A 20,191-nucleotide genomic window follows, 5' to 3' on the forward strand; every position below is an offset into this window, starting at 1 on the left:
GAGGGAAATTTCCCAAAAGTGATGGCCTTAACATTTAGGAGAATTAATAAAAGAGCCCTAGGTCATGGAACATTTAGTAATCATCCTTAAATATGGCAAGCTAAACCTTAATAATTCCATTGATACATTCTACCACCCTGAGGATTGTGGATGAGAAGCACAGTGTAAATGATGAAGTACAGGCCAAGCTGCTAACTGGTGAGCAATGATTAAACCTACGAAAATGGTGTGGGAGAGCTGATTAGGAAAACTTGGACCAGAAGGAACACCTTCTTCAGGAATGGATGAATAATTATCTTAAAAATGGAAAATTTTATTAAGTTTAATGCAAGTTGAATAATGGAGTTGAGTGACCTGGGAGGAAGGAGCAAGTAGAATGCTGCCTCCCAGAGGAGATGGAGTTGGAGACACTTATACCCTCCTGACCATACAGCCTACCTGACTAGAGATGGGGTGATGGAGTGATAGTTTGGGGACTCTAGGACCCAAGATGGGTAATGTGCTTAGGTCCTATACCTTAACATCAGAAGTGGGAAAACTTGGCCAGTATAGAGGATGGTTAGCTATCTGAGCTCAAATCAGATGCTTATCAGAAGCAAGCTAGGAGGGGACTCTCCCTGTTCATCAAGAATGAGGGGAGAGTCCAGAGGGGATATTTCTCTCAGCTCAAAGTCATCTTCCTTCAGCACTTCAGGAATGGAAGGGAAAATGAATTCTTTAGGTACTCTCTGACCTGAGATACATGTGGGGTTTGGGGGTATCTAGAGGAAGCTTGTACCCCCATATGACTAGCATATAAACACATGCACACACACACACACACACACACACACACACACACACACAAATAGGATCCCTATGCTGATGTCTCCATGACTAGGCACTTTGCAGAGCTCCTCATTCCCCTTTCTCCTCCACTTTCACCTTGTTCCCTGACACACACTCCTTAATCCAGTGGCCTGGCTTCCCTTGCTAGTCTTCACCCTAACCCTTCATCTGTCAAGCCTTCTCTCTGGCCACCATTCCCCATGCCTGGAATGCCCTCTCCTCATCTCTGCCTCTTGGCTTCTCTGGTTTCCTTCAAGTCCCAGCTAAGATCCCCCCTTCCTAGGAAGCCTTTCCTGATCTCCTTTCACACTAGTGCCTTCTTTTGCTTATTTCCAGATTATCTTGTTGGTACAGAATAGTTTGAATGGGTCCTCCCCATAAGTCTAGGAGCTCCTTGAACACAAGGACTGGTTTTAGCTTTGCCTTGTATCTGTAGTACTTGGCACATAGTAGGGACTTTACAACTGCCTATTGCATGGGAAAAAAACCATTTTAAACCTTCATTTTCCTTAAATTTTAATCAAACACTCACCCCCTCTCCCTCCATCATTGCTTTCTCCTCCCCTCTGCCATGAAAATAAACCTGCTTATTGACTGATATACATAGGGCAATGCTGGCTGAATTCCTGCTATGTCACCCAGATCCCAATTCCAAGGATCACTCACTCAATAAGAACCCTCCTGCAGAGGCTCAAGTCTGAGATTACTTAATTCATTAGTTGTGGGAGATGTTTCTGGAACTTGAAAAAACCCAAGGTTGAACCATGCTCCTGGCAGATTAAAGGCGATTCGTGCTCAGTAAGTGTACACTGATTGGCACGTGCAGTTGGGCAATCATTGACAGATTACCTTGGCGATATAAGAGGGAACCCTGAACTCCATTTTGGCAGCCTTTCCTCCACCCCCTGTCACTGCTCAGCTCCCTCAGCAGCCCAGAAGGCAGCTTTCTCTGTGCTGCTGGTCCTAAATGGCTCCTCTCCTTCTTGGTCTTCTCCCCCTCTGGTCATGCCTCCTGCTATTTGGTGGCTTGGCTGAGGCGGGCAAGCTGCTGGTGGTGCCCATGGATGGGAGCCACTGGCTCAGCATGCGTGAGGTGGTGAAGGAGCTGCATAGGAGGGGCCATGAAGTGGTGATGGTCATCCCTGAGGTGAGCTGGAGGTTGGGGGAGTCGGCACCATATACCGTGAAGACATACAAGAGTGAGCACACTTTGGAAGAATACAACCAGGTGTTCCAGAGATTCGCTGATGGCCAGTGGGATGGCAGCTTTAAGACCCTGGTCCCTCTGCTAAGTAACAGTAACACCACTGAGCTCTTCAAGGCTATTTATTCGAACTGTAGGAGCTTGTTCAAAAACTCTGAGCTTTTGGACTACATCAAGGAGAGTGCATTTGATGCTGTCTTTTTCGATCCCTCTGACCACTGTGGCTTTATTTTGGCCAAGTACTTTTCCCTCCCATCAGTGGCCTTCACTCGGATGGTCTTTTGCCATCACCTAGATGAGGCAACTGATTGCCCCAGCCCTTTGTCTTATGTCCCAAGAGGGATTTCTGGACTCCCAGATTCCATGACCTTCATGGAGCGTGTCTGGAACCTCTTCTTCCACCTTCAGGAAGTCTCTTTGTGCTCTCATCTCCTCAAATACAGCTTGGATATTGCCAGTGATATTCTACAAAAGCCCATGACCTTTAAGGAACTATATAGTTACACGTCCTTCTGGCTGCTGAGAACTGACTTTGTCTTTGACTACCCAAAGCCCTTGATGCCCAACATGGTGCTTGTTGGTGGCATCACCTGCCATGAGGGGAAGCCTCTCTCTAAGGTAAGTCTTCTTCTCTGTGGGCAAGATGCCTGGGTTGGGGAGGAGTAGGAGTCAAGAAGAATTTCTGGATGCCTAGAACTCATATTTTCCAGTCATTTCTTAATAATACTAACAATCATATTAGTAGTGGTCAAGGTAGTCAAGGTTTCTATCAATCCATAAACAATTTAAGAAGTACCTAATATGTGTCAGGCACTGTGCTAAGCACTGGGGTTACAAAAAGAAGTAAAAGAGTCTCTAATATCAAGGAGCTTACAATCTAATAAAGTATGGCAAACATTTAACAAACATTACCTCATTTGATCATCAAAACAGCTCTGGGAATTAGGAGTTATTATTATTCCCATATTATATGTGAGGAAATTGAGGCTGAGAGTTGGTAAAATGCTTGGTTAGAGTCATTCACCTAGTAAGCATCAGAGGCAGAATTTGATCCCTGGTTTCTTGATCAGGAATAGATAGAATGCTGGGCCTGAAATCAGGAAGACTCATATTGTGAATTCAAATCCAGTCTCAGACATTTACTAGCTGTGTGAGTCTGGACATGTCACTTAGCCCTTTCACTTCAGTTTCCTCTTCTGTAAAATAATCTGGAGAAGGAAATAGCAAACCACTTTACTTTCCCAAATGGGATCACAAAGAGTGGAACACAACTGAAATGAGAAAACAACAACAAACAACATCTTGACTCCAAGTCCAACCCTCTAGCTATTGAATTCCCATTTCTTTTCCCGAGATTTATCTCAATAAGTGGAGAGGCACCATGGCATAGTGGATAGAGGGTTGTCCTCTGAGTTAGAAAGACCTAGGTTCCAGTCCCATCTCTGACTCATCCTGGCTGTGTGACTCCTGAGTAAATCACTTAACTCCTCAGCATCCCCAGGTAAAATTCATCAATGAAATCCCAGTCAGGGATGGGAAAAAAGGCACAGAATGTCTAGGAGATGATGATCCATTGCCTCTGATTTGTAGGTCATTTCAGGCATCTTCCATCAAAGCTGATCCAACTCAAGGATTGTATACTGGAGGAACAAACAACTTGCTGTCCTTGCTCTTCTTTAGAACATTGTTCTTAGGCTCTTTTCTTGATTATATCTCCAATCCTTCCCAGTGTTGCCCCTAATGATGGCAGGTATACCTTCCTTCAGATCTAGCCTCGTCCACATTTGGGGCAAATTCATGACTTTCTGAATTGCCTGATTGTCTGAGAATAAGGTAGTTTTCAAGTTCCTTTAGATGTAGGATAATTTGGTGGTGGTGGCTGTTCAGTCGTGTCTGACTATTCATGACCCCCATTTGGGATTATCTTAGTAGAGAAATGGAGGAGTTTGCCAGTTCCTTCTCCAGCTCCTTTTATTGATGAGAAAACTGAGGCAAACTGGGTGAAGTGACTTGCCCAGGATCACACAGCTAGTAAATGCCTGAGGCCAGATTGGAACTCTGAGATGAGTCTTCCTGACACCAGATCAGGCACTCTGAACACTGTGCCACTTACTTGCCCCCAAATCTGGATGAAACAATACAGTAGAAACTCATTTTATGTGACCAGTACATTCTAAGACCCTTTGTGTCAACTTAAACATCTGCAGCAGAGTGAACCCCATTATTGAATAAGGATTTCTCCTATGAACCTACCCTTTATGCACTTATGACTTTTCTGAGGCTCCTCAGAGCTCCCAGCATCACTGCTCTTGCACTTTGGAGCTATTATTAATAATTAAACAGCATTAGTGAAACAAAGAGAAGCCTGGGGCCGGAGCTGATGCTTGTTACAAGGGAGAGCTCTGAACAAATACTGAGGTGGGAGCTGACATTGGGGACCAAATGATGGAAGGCCTCATCCTAAGGCTTCTGAAGCTAGAATGGACCATGGTTGGGAGAACTGCTGTGGGATGTTACAGCACGTGGGAAGAGGATCCAGATGTCGAACATCATTTACCATTTGTACTTTGCTTATTTGGCTGCCTTGATTTTTTTGATTGCTGCTCATATATACCTGCATCAGCATTTGTTGGCTTTGTGTAAATGAGGTCCTGTTGTACTTAATGAAAGAGAAACCGTGAGAAAGACAAAGACTTGTAGTGTTTTTCCTCTGCCTGGAAAGGACTGGCTTGCTCCATCCCAAGAGGATGGGGGCTTTGGAGAGGCTGGGGGGCAGCATGGAGCTCCTTCCTCTTTCCACCAACCCATATGTGAACCAACTCTGCAACTGTATAGGCTTGCACAGGCACCAGGGACCCTGGGAATGAAATGAACTACCTGGCCTCCATGCCCCTTTGTATACTGCCTTCTCATTAGACTGGAAGCTTCTTGAGGGCATGTATTGCTTCCCTTTTGGTAATGGCTCTCCAGTGCATAGTGTGGTTCTTGCTATGTACTAAGGACTGAATAACTCTTTCCTCATTTATTCATTTCCTGGGGTCACACTCTCCGCAGGGGTCAGAGGTGAGCATGGAACCAAGGTTGTTGAGACTCCAAAGCCAGCCCACTAGCCCTTTTCCCCAACGCAGGCTGATTCTCTTCTTCTATTTATTGATATTTGTCCTTCTGATGAATGTGAAATGAAGACCGAAGAGAAAAATGGAAGCAGAAAATGCTGGGTGTGCAAGGAAAAAAGCCAGAATTTGGAGTCAACTGGCAGCTCAGTCATTGACTATTTATATCCCTTGAGCTAGTGACTTCATTTCTCTGGACCTCAGTTTCCTCCCTTGTAAAATGAGAGGTTTGGACTAGGTACTGTCTCAGGTAGGTTCTGGAACTAAATCTGTGTTCTATGACATTTCGTTGGTCTTTTTCCCACTGAGAAGATAGGTGGCCTTGGATCAGTCATTCTCACTGTCTTGTTCTTAGTCTTCTCTTTAAAATGATGGGGCTGGATTGGAGGATCTCCAAGTCTCTTTCTGGTCCCACAGTTCTCTGAATGTCAGTCAGAAGACATGCCTGAAGGAGACTCAGCTGCACCTCCTCTCTCCTGGCTTAGCTAGGTTGTATTGTTTTGTTCCTCTCCTGGGAGGAGAGATCTCTTTTGGCTCAGTGAGAAGAGGGCCTAATGAACATTTAGAGATGTCCCCCTTGGGCTTGGGAGTGAGGGAAGACCAAGAAATGCACACTTGGCCAAAAGAGCCTCATTCCTTAGCTAAGGCTTCCATTGTAGCCACAACCAGGTGAAATTCCTCTTTGTTTTGTTTTGTTTGGGAATGTTGACTGTTTAGGTGTGGAACCCATCATTCATACATTCCTCCTCTCATTGGTTGGCTAAACATGGTGGACTCGGTTTTCATGGCATTAAGAGCAATTTCCCCAAAGGAAAGATCTGCACATGGTGGGTTCTCTTGGAGTGTCCAGGAGGCTCTGCTCTCTTCCTGCTTTAACACACGATGCTTTCCTCTCTGCAGTCCCTCTTGGGTCTGTCTTCAATAGGCCACCGATCAGGAGAATGAGGACCAGCTGAGAATGATGTCTCCATCATTTCTCCCTCAGTTCTTGCTAGTCCCTTGCAGGCATCACTTCACTTCAAGTTCCATAATCTGAGAAAAGGAAGCAGAGCCCCTTCTTTTGAGGCCATTCAGTAGAACTAAGAATGTGACAGGATTAGGCAAGATGGAAGACTTTGTCCCAGCTTCAGAAATGCCTCTCCTGAATCGTTACAGACAGATTCATAGGCTCCAGGGAATCCTGGGGGTTTCTTGAGCAGGGAAATGGTGTGATCGGATGTCAGCTAGTAGGGAAGCTCTTTGGGGAGTGCAGGGGAGAGGTGAGGGCAGTTTTCCTCATCTCTGATTCAGCATCTCCAGTTTCCTTCAAAGCTGAGTTCAAGCACTATTACCCACCTTCCCAAAGTCTTTCCTGGGCCCCCAGCTGCCACTGCCCTCCCTCTCTCAGAAAATGACCCTGTATTTATTGCATCTGTTTTTAGATTCTACTTTGTCTCCCAGATAGAACGTAAGCTTCCTGAAGGCAAGGACTATTTCATTCCTGTTCCAAGTTTCAGCAGTGGTTCTATGACTTTGGTTTTAATATCGACTCTGCTGCTCAGTCTCTGTGTGTCTTCTGGCAAATCAGTTGAAGTAGAGGAAGGTCGGGCCTCATTTTCCTCTCTGTGAAATGAGGGGGTGAGTTGAGGTGATGGTAGAGTCCTTTCCTGCTCTCAATCTGTTATCCTCTGAATAGACACTAAGTATTTCTTCCTCCCAGAGGATCGCCCCACAGGGGAATTATTTTTGGCCACAGAAACTAGGACAATTCCTCCAGATTACAGGGTGTGTGAGCCATCCCTGATGCTTTGAAGTCCTCAGTAGGAGGTGTGGGTCCTGGAAACCTTGGCAGAAACAAAAGTATGATGCAGTGTTCGTTAGCCTTTCCTTGATCTCACAGGAAGAGTCAGGGGTGAAATTTTGGAAAGAAAAAAAAAAGGAAGCAAAATCGGACTCCTTCCTTGCTCTGTGCACATGCCCCTACCTTGTCTTTATTAGCATTGGTTCTCCTTATATGTATCCTACCTATGCTTCTATGTGTGCAAGTCATCTTCTGTATCACAAGGGAAACTTTGAAATATTTTACTCCATAGTTCTGGTACTGAGTGAGTGGTGCATAAATGACTAGTGGTTGATTGATCTGATGTCCTCTAGTGTCTTAGAAGCAATATGGGGCAATAGACAGAACATTGAATCTGGAGCCCAAAGGCATGGCTTGAAGCCCTTTTCTGCTCTGCTTCCCCATGTGACATCAGGCAATTTCCTCAACTGTAAAATCTCTAATTCTTGTTTTCTATCTATGCTCTTTTCCTCCCCATTCCCCCTTGCCTCCTTTCCATTGCAACCTTTTTGACAATAGCACCTACAATGTACCTCTCTTTATAGGCATTATGTCTTGTACAGTAGGTGTAATTAATCCACTGTTGGTGAATGAAAGGTCTTGACTGGTTTTCGTTGGGAGGAAGCAGTAGAGATGCCACTTGTGACCTTTTTTTGGACAATATTCTTATTTTGGGAACATACTGGACAATCACTCCTTTAGTATTCACCTATCAGCTTCCTGCTACCTCCAGAGCAAGAGAAGAAGAAGTGAACAGTGATGTGGTTAGGAGTCCTGGGCCCAAGACCTGCCTCTGACAGAGTGAGAAGTTCCTCCTATTCTCAAGCCTAAATTGGTCTTTTATTTAACTTCTACCCATTTCTCCTGCTTCTATGTCATGTTCAATCATGTCTCCTCCCTCCTTCTCTTGATAGCTTTTTAGAATCTTCTCCATGTATCTGGATAGCCCCAGTCTCCCATGTTCTCCTGACTCTTCTCTTCTGCAAGCTAACCATGCTCACTTCTGTAAGGAATCAAATTTAGGTGTTTGACTAAATATATGGGAATTCTAAGATAATATTGTGGTCGCCGATTTTAACATTAATACAGCCCAAGTTAAAATGACTTTTAGCAGCTTTTATTTACAAAAAGGGTAGAGAGAGTAAAAGTAGAGAAATGTGAAAGAGGGTGGAGTAAGAAGTCTAGCTTATCACCTTAAATCTGTGCTGGGGAACCTATGACACATGTGTTATCATTGACACCCATAGCCATTTTCAATGACATGTGGCCACATGTGGTCTCAGTGAGCCTTGGGGTCCTGGAGCCACCCTGGAGCTGCCCTGGAGCTACACACCCACAGCAGCGACCCTGGCCATGCCAGTAGGCTGGAAGGGGAGGGGAGGGCTGCTCCATGGGCTGGCTGTGGAGTGGGGGGCAAGAGACAGGTAGGGCGTGCCAGGCAGCTGGGGCGAGTGGGGCTCCTGTGAGGGGCAGGGAGGACGCATGCAGAAGGAGCTCACAGAAGGAGTACACTCAGGCAGGCAGGCTCGTGGATGTCAGCCCTTGCTCTCCCAGTATCCTCCAGTCCAGTTGGCATGTGAGGGGCAGGATGGGGTGGGGCCAGGTCATCTGAAGACTCGGCAGGGCTCTGGCCCACATGCAATGGAGGAATGGCTGGAACCGATTACCAGACCCTCTTAGCACCCTGAAAAATATAGCAATGGATTTACCCACAATTTTTCCCTCTATGTACTTTTGTGAGACCTTATTCTCAGCATTGAATAATATCAAAACCAATTAAAAAAAAAACAGTTTGATAGATGAAGTTAGTGCTAGCTTGGGCTTGAAGTATACTAAATACCAACCTTCAATTAAGATTTAGCCAATGAAATTCAGCAACAAAAAAGTCACTAATAGGCAGGTTAGTTAAAGAATTTTACCTCCGCCTCAGTTATCTTAGTTCATAGCACCCCACACAAGTTAAATAATATCAAAACCAACAAAAGAAACTGACTGACAGATGAACAAAGAAGTCACTAAGCAGGTAAGTTCAACAATTTGTTTTTGGTTTATTAAATAGTTATGTATTACAATTATACATTTTTGTTATTTAAACTATAAATATTGTGAAATTATAGGGTTTTTTTTTTCTCAAAGTGACATACCATCCCAGTTATGCTGGGGTTTTGGGGCAAATTTTGACACACCAAGCTCAAAAGTTTGCCCATCACTGCCCTAAATGTTGCTTCGGTTCCCAGCTCAACCCACACAGGGCTCGTTAACCCCTTAGCAGGAAAACTTAGTGGTGAATTAAGCAACCCATGTGGCCTCCTCCAAGGAGCAGAGTCCTCTCCAGAACTAATCTCTTCAGAAGCTAGGAAAAGAAGGTCAGCTTTTTACTCACCAGGCTGAAGCTCCAAAGGGAGAAGATCCAGTAGCAGTCTTACCAGAAACAGTTCAAGAGTCAGAGTCCCAGGTCCAAGTGAAGCCAAAGACTGAAGTTCCAAGGTGAAGTTCTGAAGGAGAAGATCCTCCAACCCAGAAATTCAGGATGAACACCCTTTGGACAGGAAGTTCATCATCTTTTATAGTCCCTTTTTTACATTACTTCCTGTCTCTTCCTCCATTTTACAGGGACCAGTTGTAGTCTTTAAATTTGCTTAACACTGCCTAAGGGGAAGCCAGTCTCTTTGAGAGGTGTATCTGACTTTAGTAAGTGGTTTGTGGACCTCCCCTACTTAGTGTTAAGTAGGGGTGTCTTTGCTTTTGCAAAGTAGGCAAGGGGAGAATCAATTCCATCTTCACAGTTCCTTCCACAATTCTCATATTATATGGACTCAAGCCCTTTCATCATTTGATTTGATTCCTTCAAGACACTATCCCAGTCACTAATGTCCTTAAAATGTAATGTACCCAGAACTGTAGGACTACCTCCCCCCACTTAGTCTCAAAAACTCTATCCTGCTTATTGCAATCCGAGATGAAATAAAGTTTTGTTTTGTTTTTTGTGTGTGTGTGGGGGGGGGGTACCTTATCACTCAGCCAATTGAGTGTGAATGAGTCAGCTAAGACCTTCAGATCCTTATAGCTGCTGTGCATCTGACCCTTCCCCACAGTATATTTACTGACTGAAATGGTTTCTTGGGTGTTTTACTCTTCTTGTTGTTACTTCTTGGTACTCTGCACTAGCTAATTGAGGTGACTGCAGGGTTCAATTGAATGAGTGGTGAATGGGGGACCCAAGGTTAATAATTCAAGACCTGCCTTTGCCACTTACCACTTAGGTGACTATTGGCAGATATCTTTATTTCACTGTGCGTCACTTTTCTCCTATTGAAATTGGAGTTAAACTAGATAGTTTCATAGGTGCCTTCCAACACTAAACCCATGATCCTAAACAGTGTGCTTACTTTGGTCCATTTTCCTGCTTCTGAGATGTCAGACCTGTTATGGTTAAAGAGGTCATATTGGAATTGTAGGGATGGTATGTGGGATCTGGTGTCAGAGGATGTCCTTGACCTATGCCAAACTCTGCTCTTGGCATTGAACATTCAGAGACAAAAGATGAAACAGTTCTAGCTCTCAAGGAGTTAACAGATCAGCAGAAGATATAATATAGGTTATATACTCTATTATAAATTGTGCATAGCATGTGTGTGTGTTTGTGTGTGTGTGTGTGAGTGAGAGAGAGAGACAGAAAGAGAGAAAGACAGTGAGAGAGAGAAAGAGAGAGAGAGAAAGAGAGAGAGGAACAGAGAGAGAGAGAGAGACAGACAGAGAGAGAGAGAGAGAGACAGAGAGAGTCAGAGAGAGACAGAGAGAGAGAGAGAGGAACAGAGAGAGAGAGAGAGAGAGGAACAGAGAGAGAGAGAGAGAGAGGAACAGAGAGAGAGAGAGAGACAGACAGAGAGAGAGAGAGAGAGAGAGAGACAGAGAGAGAGAGAGAGGAACAGAGAGAGAGAGAGAGAGAGAGAGAGAGAGAGAGAGAGAAATCTCCAGGAAACACAAGGGAAGTTGGGAGTAAATGGCCATGAACAGTCCTTCCATTGGAATTTACCCTTGAGCTGAATTTTGTTACATTTAAAAAGTCTGAGAGACAGGGTTCTGGGTCAGAAGACCAATTTCTGGATCAGACTTGCATTAACCAATAAATTGGTGGTCTCTTGATCCTCTCAATAACCAAATTCCAGGAAGTTCCTTCAGGCATACATATCAATCCAATTTGGGAGTTCATTATTCAACTACTTCCTTAGGGCTTTGTCCTGATAGAAACTTGCAGCTGTGAATTGAGGTGGTCTTGCCAGAAAATGACAAGCAGACTTACAAGTATGTCTTTATTGCTGCTTTCCTCAGTGGATCTAAATTGTCCTGGGTTCCCCTATCTCTCCCCCTTTTTTATTATTAAGAAACTGTATTTCATGCTCTTAAGTAGACAATTTCTAGTGAGTACAATAAATTATAATAAAAGAGAAAAATATACAGATAAGGATTATAACAAAAGCAGAAATAGTATGTACTAAGATCTGAGACAGGCTTCCAAAAGGGTAAATGTACTTAAAAGTATTGAGTATAGAATCTACTATTGCATTTGGGTTTACATTAGGAACCTTACTATCTTCAATAAAATGGGTGACTTTAAAATAATCTTGTATATTCATTGAAATGTTACTGGAGTGCCATACTCCAAGAATAAAGGTTTTTGTCTTAGGCTAGGAGTGTATTTCATTAGACTTATTAAAGGGAAAGGGAGTAACACAAATTGTAGTATATCTATAATTATAGTTCAATGACAATTGAGTTTTTTATCAATCAATTAATCAATTGTCAAAAGAAAAATCAAAAACATAAAAAAGAGGAAAAAACCCTTCTGAATGAAATATAAAACATCAGTCTCATGTGAAAAAATTACAAGTAAGGAAAATAAGCCTATATCAGGTCCTTGAATCAGGGTCTGATTAAAGTGATTTATGCCCCATAAGCCTGAAGTACCAAGTGTAACAATGTAGCACTTATTCAATCAGCATCCAGGACTATAGAGAATTGCAACATTATGAAAGAGAGAGAAAAAGGGACTAGATTTTTGAAGCAGAAAAGGAAATATCATTCCCTGGTCTGAATTTATCTTTGCTCTCAGGAATAAGGGAGCCAAAGTGGCAGCCAAACTGAGGTACTTTGTAGAACTCTGGATCTGGCACGAGGGAACCCTGTGTCTGAGGGTGTCAAACAGCACCTTCCTCTAACCCTAAAATAAGTTCAAATCCCCTGTCTTGGCATAGAATCTTATCAATCCCACCTATACTGATTGGTCTCCTTGATCTTGTGCTCCTAGGCAGTGTGCAGGTTAACTTTGTGATCCTTGGCACTGTGCAGTGGCTCTTTAGTGATCCCTTCTCCTGGAATCAGACACAATCATTACTCAAAGTCCCATAGTATTTAACAACCAATGGCAGGTTTCCATAGTCTAAAGCTTTTGGCTATGCATTGATATTAGGGCTATTGGACATTTTAAACTTATCCTAGTGCAAAATAAAAAAATCATTAACACTGGTAACATGTGCTTCAAGTACAAAAAAATGAAAGAATCAAAGAAAACTCTATTGCACATACAAGGAAAAACAATGATAAAATTTAAAAAATAAAAATCAAATAGTTCCCAATCAGATACACACTGTGTCAGCCAAGGAGAGGCACAACACAAAGGATTCTCACCTAAAAATGAGACCCATTTCCTTTTTAACTTGGCCATGATCCACACTGTGAGAGTACATAATTGTCACTAACAGGTTTTTAAAACAGTAGTACAGAAGCTAATACACATTCAAAGAAGTTCCAAAATCCCTCAAATCACAAGAGCCAATTTAATGACAATAGCAAACAAACCCACTATTATTAGGATTCACACGAGTGTCTATAACCACTGAAGTTCATGGATACTTGTCACAAGTTCTCCAGATCTAGTCAATTGGTCAACTTTGGCTGAGATATTTCTAACAAAGTCTATTACTGCCATCATTCCAAAATTTGGCAGGAGAGCCCAGAAAACAAACAAACAAACAAACAACCTCTGCACTGCTGATGAAGATCTTTTGGGGTCTAAAATGTCACTAAGTATCTAGATTATTCTGGTAGAAGGGTAGAGTAAGATGAAGAGTTACAAATATAAAATCCATCTAGGGATCTAGCCTTGGGAAATCCTTCCCACCTCCCAGATGAAATTAAAACTCATCATGGGGTAACCAAGCCCCTCAGGAAACCTCCTTCCCCTTGTATGAGACTGTAACAGATGTAAAAGGCATGTCTTTATATGTCCCATTCACTGCAATATGGAGGTAAGAACTACAAGAGTGAAAATCACTTCTGGTGTCTCATCCATTACATTTTTAATAAATGTGCAGGTGGGGAATACAATAGTGTAAGGGTTTAAATAGGGGATTTAAATTAAAAAAGGAATAAAGAATTCCTTTTTATAATAGTGCTATTGCAATTCATTTCAACTACTAAATGGACCCTGACCTCTTGTTACAAACAACTCAAAGGTAGGCAAATGATTAGTCAGAGGTACTAGATATCTGAAAATCACTTCTGAAGACCCCTTAATATCAAATTGAAATTTTCAGCTTATTAAATTCTCCAAATGTTGTATATAGGTTATAAAGGTTATAACTGCTTTGATGGAGTCCATCTATCATCATCGATGTGACAATTAAAAAGTCAAAAAGTAACAAAAGGCTGTTTAGGCAACATGTGACCTCAAATGGATCTGGTGACAAACCCAGCATCTATAAGGATCTATCCTTCTGTCATGTAAAAGAGTTTGCACAACTTGACTATGGGCTTTTATAATGGTATTTTCTCCAGTCCAATCATAGAGGGAGGGTACAAATAAAGACGATGTAACCAAAAATATAGTTAATGGCCAAAACACAGTAGGTGAAAATGACATAGTGTAACAGAAGATATTAGCTTAGAGTAATATGTGAACTTAAAAAACAAAATTGAATCTTAAAACAAACAATCAGCAAATACAATATATGTGACAGGATGTGAGCAATGAATTCAAGAGTCCTTTTCTCCGATTCCAATAGCTACATTACACAGTCAAGGGCTGTTGAGTGGTGTAACTTTTCCCTTTATTATATCTCCAATTATTACAGAATGGCTATGGGGCCTAAAGCAGCAAAGGCCCTGCCTAGAAGGGGCTCTGTGTCTGTGTCTTTTACTTGTAAAATTTCCTCAGGGTATGCTCCAATAAAGTGTGATGGCAAATGGCCAGAATAGTACTCACCCTAATGATCCAGATAGGTAGGCTTTCTAGAAGGATTATTGGAGATGTCTGTATGTATGGTATGGGGAGGTGACACCATTCCCATGGAAGGAACTGACCCCATGAGAGAAGTAGATATTTCACATAAAGGCTTTTGTTAAGATTAAAATTAGTTTCTCTGCTAAAAGTATCATATTTTATGAGGTTTATTAAAGATTAGTAAATAAAGAAAATACAAAATAAGAAAGCACGTGCCTAGGAGGGCTGAAAGTCCATTCAATTTCACTTACTCTACATCTTGAGAGATGCATGTGCTTGGAAGCAGAAGCAGGGAGAGTGAGAGATGTGGTACAGTCAGTTTAAATACCCCTTTTGCTCTCGGCCCAGGTGAGGACCTCTGGTGAGATTTCAGGGAATTCTGGGAACGACCAAGGACTTCTGGGAATTGAAGTCTGGGGTTCAAACCTCCATTTTACACTTTTGGGGTAATGTTTATAGTTTTGACTTTCAGACCCTCTAACAGAGAAGTTAGAAACCATCCACCATTCTATCCCTGACCTATTTTGCCTCAGGCTGCAGCTTTAAACAAGGTTTTGGCGCATACTCTTGGGCAACAAAGCAAATAGGGATCCTGGTGGCTAAAGCTGGCAGATTATATGTCATAGTAGTGGGGTTATTATACATTGTATCAATTGTCCACCTCCTAAAAACTGGATTATTGGTTCTAATTTCCCCAACATTGTCAAAGTTTGTTAAGGGTCTTACCCCCAGAGAAAAAGGTAGGTAAGCTCAGTTCCTACGTGCTTGGGTCTCTGAGATGCTTAGCAGCGCAACCATTGCCAAAAACACCATTTCAGGGGTCACGCTGTGTCCTTGAGTCCATACCTGTGTATAGCTCTGTGTGCTCCGGCTTTGACTCCAACCCAGGTGGGAATCTGCTTCTCGCGTCTTCTTGTTTGCTGGTCTCTGGAGTCTTCTTGCTGGCTGCCAGTCTCTTGGCTTGAGGATCCTCAGCTTTTTGGTAAGATGAAGCGTAGCTCAGACATTCCTCTGAGGCACCCACACTGGCTTCCCAGCTGACTGAAAATAGACCAGAACCGGCTCTGCCCCAAGTTAATAGTGGATCAGGCCTTTGCCATGGATCTGCTGAGGGGTCCTTCCACATAACATGTTCCTCACTCCTTTCGGAGTCGTGGAAATGCCTCCGAGCGGCATTTTGATTGTTCCCATCAAAGATGAAGAAATTGAGTGTGAACATGCCCTTGTCTACTTTCTGTGGGGTATCTAAGCATACTTCCCCTTTCTCCTTTTCCAGATATGTTTTAATATCATGATTCTTTTGCTCAACTCTGGCTTGTCCAATGGGATTATATGGAATCCCAGTGGTGTGATGTATATGGTATGTTGAGCAGAATGAAGGAAATGATCTGGAGGTATAAGCAGGTGCATGGTCTGTCTTAAGTGACTTGGGAATTCCAAGGACCGAAAAGCACCTGAAGAGATGAGTGATTACATGTTTTGTTGCTTCCCAGGGAGAGGAGTTGCAATTGTAAACGAGGAATATATGTCCACTGTGACTCGAACATAACGCAATTTTCTGAATGTTGGGGATGAGGGTAACATCCATTTGCCAAATATGATGTGGACCAAGTCCTCTGGGATTGGCTGAGTCAGAGAGAGCGTGTGTGACAGGCAGGCATGCTGGACAAGATTTAATGCCTGCCCTGCCTGTTCTTGGGGGAGGCCAAGTGGTGGGTGTTGAAAGTGTTCATGATGTTTTGTGATGCAGGCACATTAAGAGGGAGCACAGTGGGCTGAATTAGTGCTTTGTCTATATTGTTGTTGTCCTTTGCTGATGGTCCTGGGAGGGCTGAATGAGACCGAATATGAGCAACCTAAAAAGGATTAAGTTGTGCTCTGATCTTTTTTGTAATGTGGCAAACAATGGATAAACATCGGAATAAGATCCCTGCTTTATGCAAGATGTTTTCAAATAAGTCAGTACATGGTCAACATACCTGCCGTCTGTTACTAGATTAACAGGCTGAGGAAAGCCAGAAAATACCATCATTGTTGCTCTCAATTAGGCCACTTGGCCTGACAGTGGTTCTCCAGGAATTCTGTTGTAACTAATAGGTGGGGTGTAATACCCAAAGCCACCCTGAGACGAGCTGTCCGGGAAGCCATTGACGGCATCTCTCAATGGAATGGCTGATGTTATTTTGGGGAATATCCAATAATAATGTGATACCAATTGGAACAATTTATCACCAGGGTTTTATTTTTATTGTCAATAGGAACTTGAAAAGAAGAATGTCCATTTGTTTAGGGGTTATGGCTGATGTAAGACAGCTGGGAGGTGGCCTTTGAGTACAACTGATCCCTGGTAGATTTTGTAAAGCTGTTTTGCAATCAAACTGGCATATGGGGTAATAATAGAAGGGTGCTGATGTGCCAAATTAATTTGTTCTAATATTCCTTGTGGTTGATATAAAGCACCCATGGGAAGAGTGGGTGTGGCAAGTACTACAGCAGATATAGAAGAATTAGGGTCTATTTGAGCAAGGGAGGCAGTACTAAATTTTGCTCAACCTTCTGCTGCTGCTTTTCAACTTGATGTATTAAAGACTTGTGTAAAGATTAAAATTTAGGGGAGATGGGGAGACTGAGGCAGGTAGAAATTAGTTTCTCTCTGCAAGGAGTATTATATTTTTTAGAGGTTTATTAAAGGTTAAAGATTAAAGAATATACAAGTAAGAAACATGTGCCTAGGCCAGAGGCCTAGACAAAATAACCTCACATCACGCAAGAGACGCGCCTGCTCCAAAATGGAAGTCCAAAAAGAGCCAAGAGAGCCAAAAGCCTTTGAATCAGCTTAAATACCTTCTCGATCTCGGCCCAGGTGAGATTACAAGGCATTCTGGGGAAGTGGAGCAAAGGCTCGTGGGGATTGTAGTCCTGTATTAGAGTCTATTTTTTACCTTTCCCCATATGATCATTTTTGGAAAACTTAATTTTCCCCCAAAAGAATCATAAAAACATAATAAACTTAAAAGATTACAATAATGTGAGGATAAGAGAAAAAAGAATAAAACCAATAATTGCTGAACACATTGACAAAAAGCCATTAGGGGGCAGTCCCCTTTGGCATAAAAGTATACATACAAATAAATGTTCAGTCAATCACACCCAAAGTTCAATTTTGTGCAACTTGTGGTCTGGAGGCTTCTTCATGGTGGCTTCTCCAACAGTTCAGTTCTGGATTCAGAGAGGTAGAATCTTCTTTACCTAAACTTCTTCTCAAAAGGAATTTAAACTTTGCAATTTAAATAATAATATTTTTACATTCCCCCGTGTTGTGGGTGATTGAAAGATTCAGAATCAGTTAGGGATGCATGGCTGAGGTATGAGGTATATGAATCAATTGGCAAGAGATATTAAAAAGACACCAGAAAATCCAAAAGAAAAGAAAAATTTCTGAATGAAAATATAGACTATCAAAGTCTTATGTGTAAAAATTCCAAGTAGAAGAAAAATAAATCTATAACAGGTCCTTCAATCAGGGCCCAATCAAAATGATCTAAGTAATGATGCATTTACCCAGTCAGTGCCAGGACTACAGAAAGGTACCACACTATGAGAGGCAGAAAAGGGGACCAGATTATAGGAGCCAAGTTTGAGATACTCGTCTGTGAGTATCTTCAGAGTGAGTGTGGACACAAGGAAAGCCTATGTCTTAACACATGTTAAACACAGTAACCTCGAGTCTTCACACTAGGTTCAAGACCTTTGTATTGGCCTAGAAGTGCATCAATCCATCCTAGATTGGCCTTTCTTTGGCCCTATGAAATGGCTCTTGTGTGTATCTCTTGTCCTGGAATCAGACAGAATCATTAAGCAAAGTCCCATAATTTATTTAAATAATTAGTGGCATCATTTTTATAGTCACAAGCCTTTTAGGGCACGTATTAGCAAATGTATCTTAAACTTAAAAATCAAAAGGTTAAAGAAAATCTTAATACTGGTGACATGTGCTTCAAATATAAAAAGTAGAGAAAAAATAATTTAAAAAAAACTGAAAAAGTATATTGCACATGCAAGAAATATATATTAATAAAAGAGCTTTTAAAAATTCAAAAATATAGCTTATAAAATACAAGCTTTCTCACCAAAAAATGAGATCCATTTCCTCTTTGTATCTGGCCATGCTCACTGTGAGTAGAAGGCAAATGAATTGAACAAGGTTAACAATTTTTTCATCTTTAAAAATACAGTAGTACAAATATCAATATTCCCAAAATTCTCAATAGCCCAATTAATTACAATAGCAAACAAACACACTTTCATATTTCACATAAGTTGCTGTATGACATTTTTAAAACCTATGAATTGATGGACATTTGTCACAATTTTTACAAACAGAGCAATCCTTCAACCTTGGTATTTAAACATATTTTTTTAAACAAAGTGAAACTCATCTTGGGTTAAGAACATAATCAAGAAATCTATATATCATTCTGGTGCAAGTAAAGTAGTGAGCTGAAGAGTATAAATAAAGGGGTGCTCCTTTTGGAGGCTTATAAGGATACAAATGCCCTGAGATTAACTGCCCAACTTCCATTCACATGTGGAAAGGTTGGAGTTTATCAAATGTATTTCACTTCAGCTACTGTAATGGGCCTTACCTCGTGGTAGGGGCAGGCAAAAATAACCAGATTGTTAAAAAAAATTCCAAAAATCATATTTAAAAAACCCTTAAAATCAAATCATTTGAGGTATTTAGCACATTAAAATTCCAAAGGTTGTTAATACAATTATAACCAGTTCTGAAGTCCATCTATCCTCAGCAAAATAGAAAAAGGCTGTTTTTTCATATATGGGCTTATTCACAATAATATTTGTTCAACACAGTTATAGGGGGAAAACAACAGAATTTCAGAACTCAGTACATTCAAAATAACTTCAATCAACCTTCAGTTCACAGAATAATATTCAATCCAGTAATATATGAACTTAAAATCACAAAGTTAAACCATAACAAAAAATGCAATAGAATACAGAGATTTTTTTTATAAACCATTGGAGTCTGAAATGCCTTAGAATAGCCTTTAGTCTCTTCAAAGTTCCTTGGGTTTTTTTTTTGTTTGTTTGTTTTTAATTATCCATTTAAATGTCTATTGTCCGAAGGTAGAGTACTAAAGGCTAGGCTATGGGGTTCAAGGGCTCCGTCCAGGGCCCCACAGCTGGGAAGCATCGGAGGCCAGATTTTAGCTAGAGACCTCCCGGCTCTGGGCCTGGCTTCCAGTTCGCTGGGCCACCCATTTTCCTCCCCAAAGTTAAAGTTGAATCTTTGGGCTGAGTCTGCTCCCAGACCGGCAGGTAAAGTCAATGAAATTGCCAGAAGAGTCCAAAATCCTTTTAAACAGCCCATTGCTTTTTAGGTTTCTGTTTGAAAAGATCTGTTTCTTCTCTCTAGTCTTTTCTCTCTTTCCCCTCTCTGATACCCCTGTGGCCAATACCCCCAGCCACGTGGAGGCTCAGGCTAAGGGAAAATTTCCCGGTCTCCTTTCCCTCTCATCTCTCCCCTCCACCCACATGGCCAATACTATTACCAGCTGGTCGCAATGAGTCCTGAGCGATGAGTGAATCTGCTCCAAGGATCTGGGTGATGAGCTGGCTGGGGTCACGCTCATGGGTCTGGGGTGCAGAAATAGGCAGGCAGCGGGCTGGTGAGAGGCCAGGAGCAGGAGCGGCTGCAGGGGTGGGCAAGGCCAGGACCAGGTACCAGGTGAGGACGATCAGGGCTGCAGGCTGCAGGCAGGAAGCGGCGGGGCCGAGCCAGGTGGGGTGGGCAGCAGGTCCGGAGCCTGTAGCAGCTTTGCGAGGGTAGAAAACCTTGGCCAGAGAGATATGGCTCAAAAAAAAATTATTTCTAGGTACTAGATATTAAAGATTAAATCAGAAGATTGAGAGTTTTTTTTCTC

At 42.0% G+C, this 20,191-nt stretch overlaps 2 protein-coding genes across 2 annotated transcripts in view; both read left to right on the forward strand.

Moving 5' to 3' along the window:
• LOC100025642 (UDP-glucuronosyltransferase 1-6-like) overlaps positions 1-20,191 on the forward strand; it is a 149,803-nt gene that overhangs the window by 12,686 nt on the left and 116,926 nt on the right. The window lies entirely within an intron of this gene.
• On the forward strand, positions 1,694-2,713 carry LOC100025445 (UDP-glucuronosyltransferase 1A7-like). The gene has a single exon (XM_001376342.5). It carries the CDS (start codon positions 1,796-1,798, stop codon positions 2,696-2,698), a length of 903 nt encoding a protein of 300 aa, XP_001376379.3. The 5' UTR covers positions 1,694-1,795; the 3' UTR covers positions 2,699-2,713.

Source organism: Monodelphis domestica, chromosome 2 (assembly GCF_027887165.1).
Source record: "Monodelphis domestica isolate mMonDom1 chromosome 2, mMonDom1.pri, whole genome shotgun sequence".
NCBI classification, from domain to species: Eukaryota; Metazoa; Chordata; class Mammalia; order Didelphimorphia; family Didelphidae; genus Monodelphis; species Monodelphis domestica.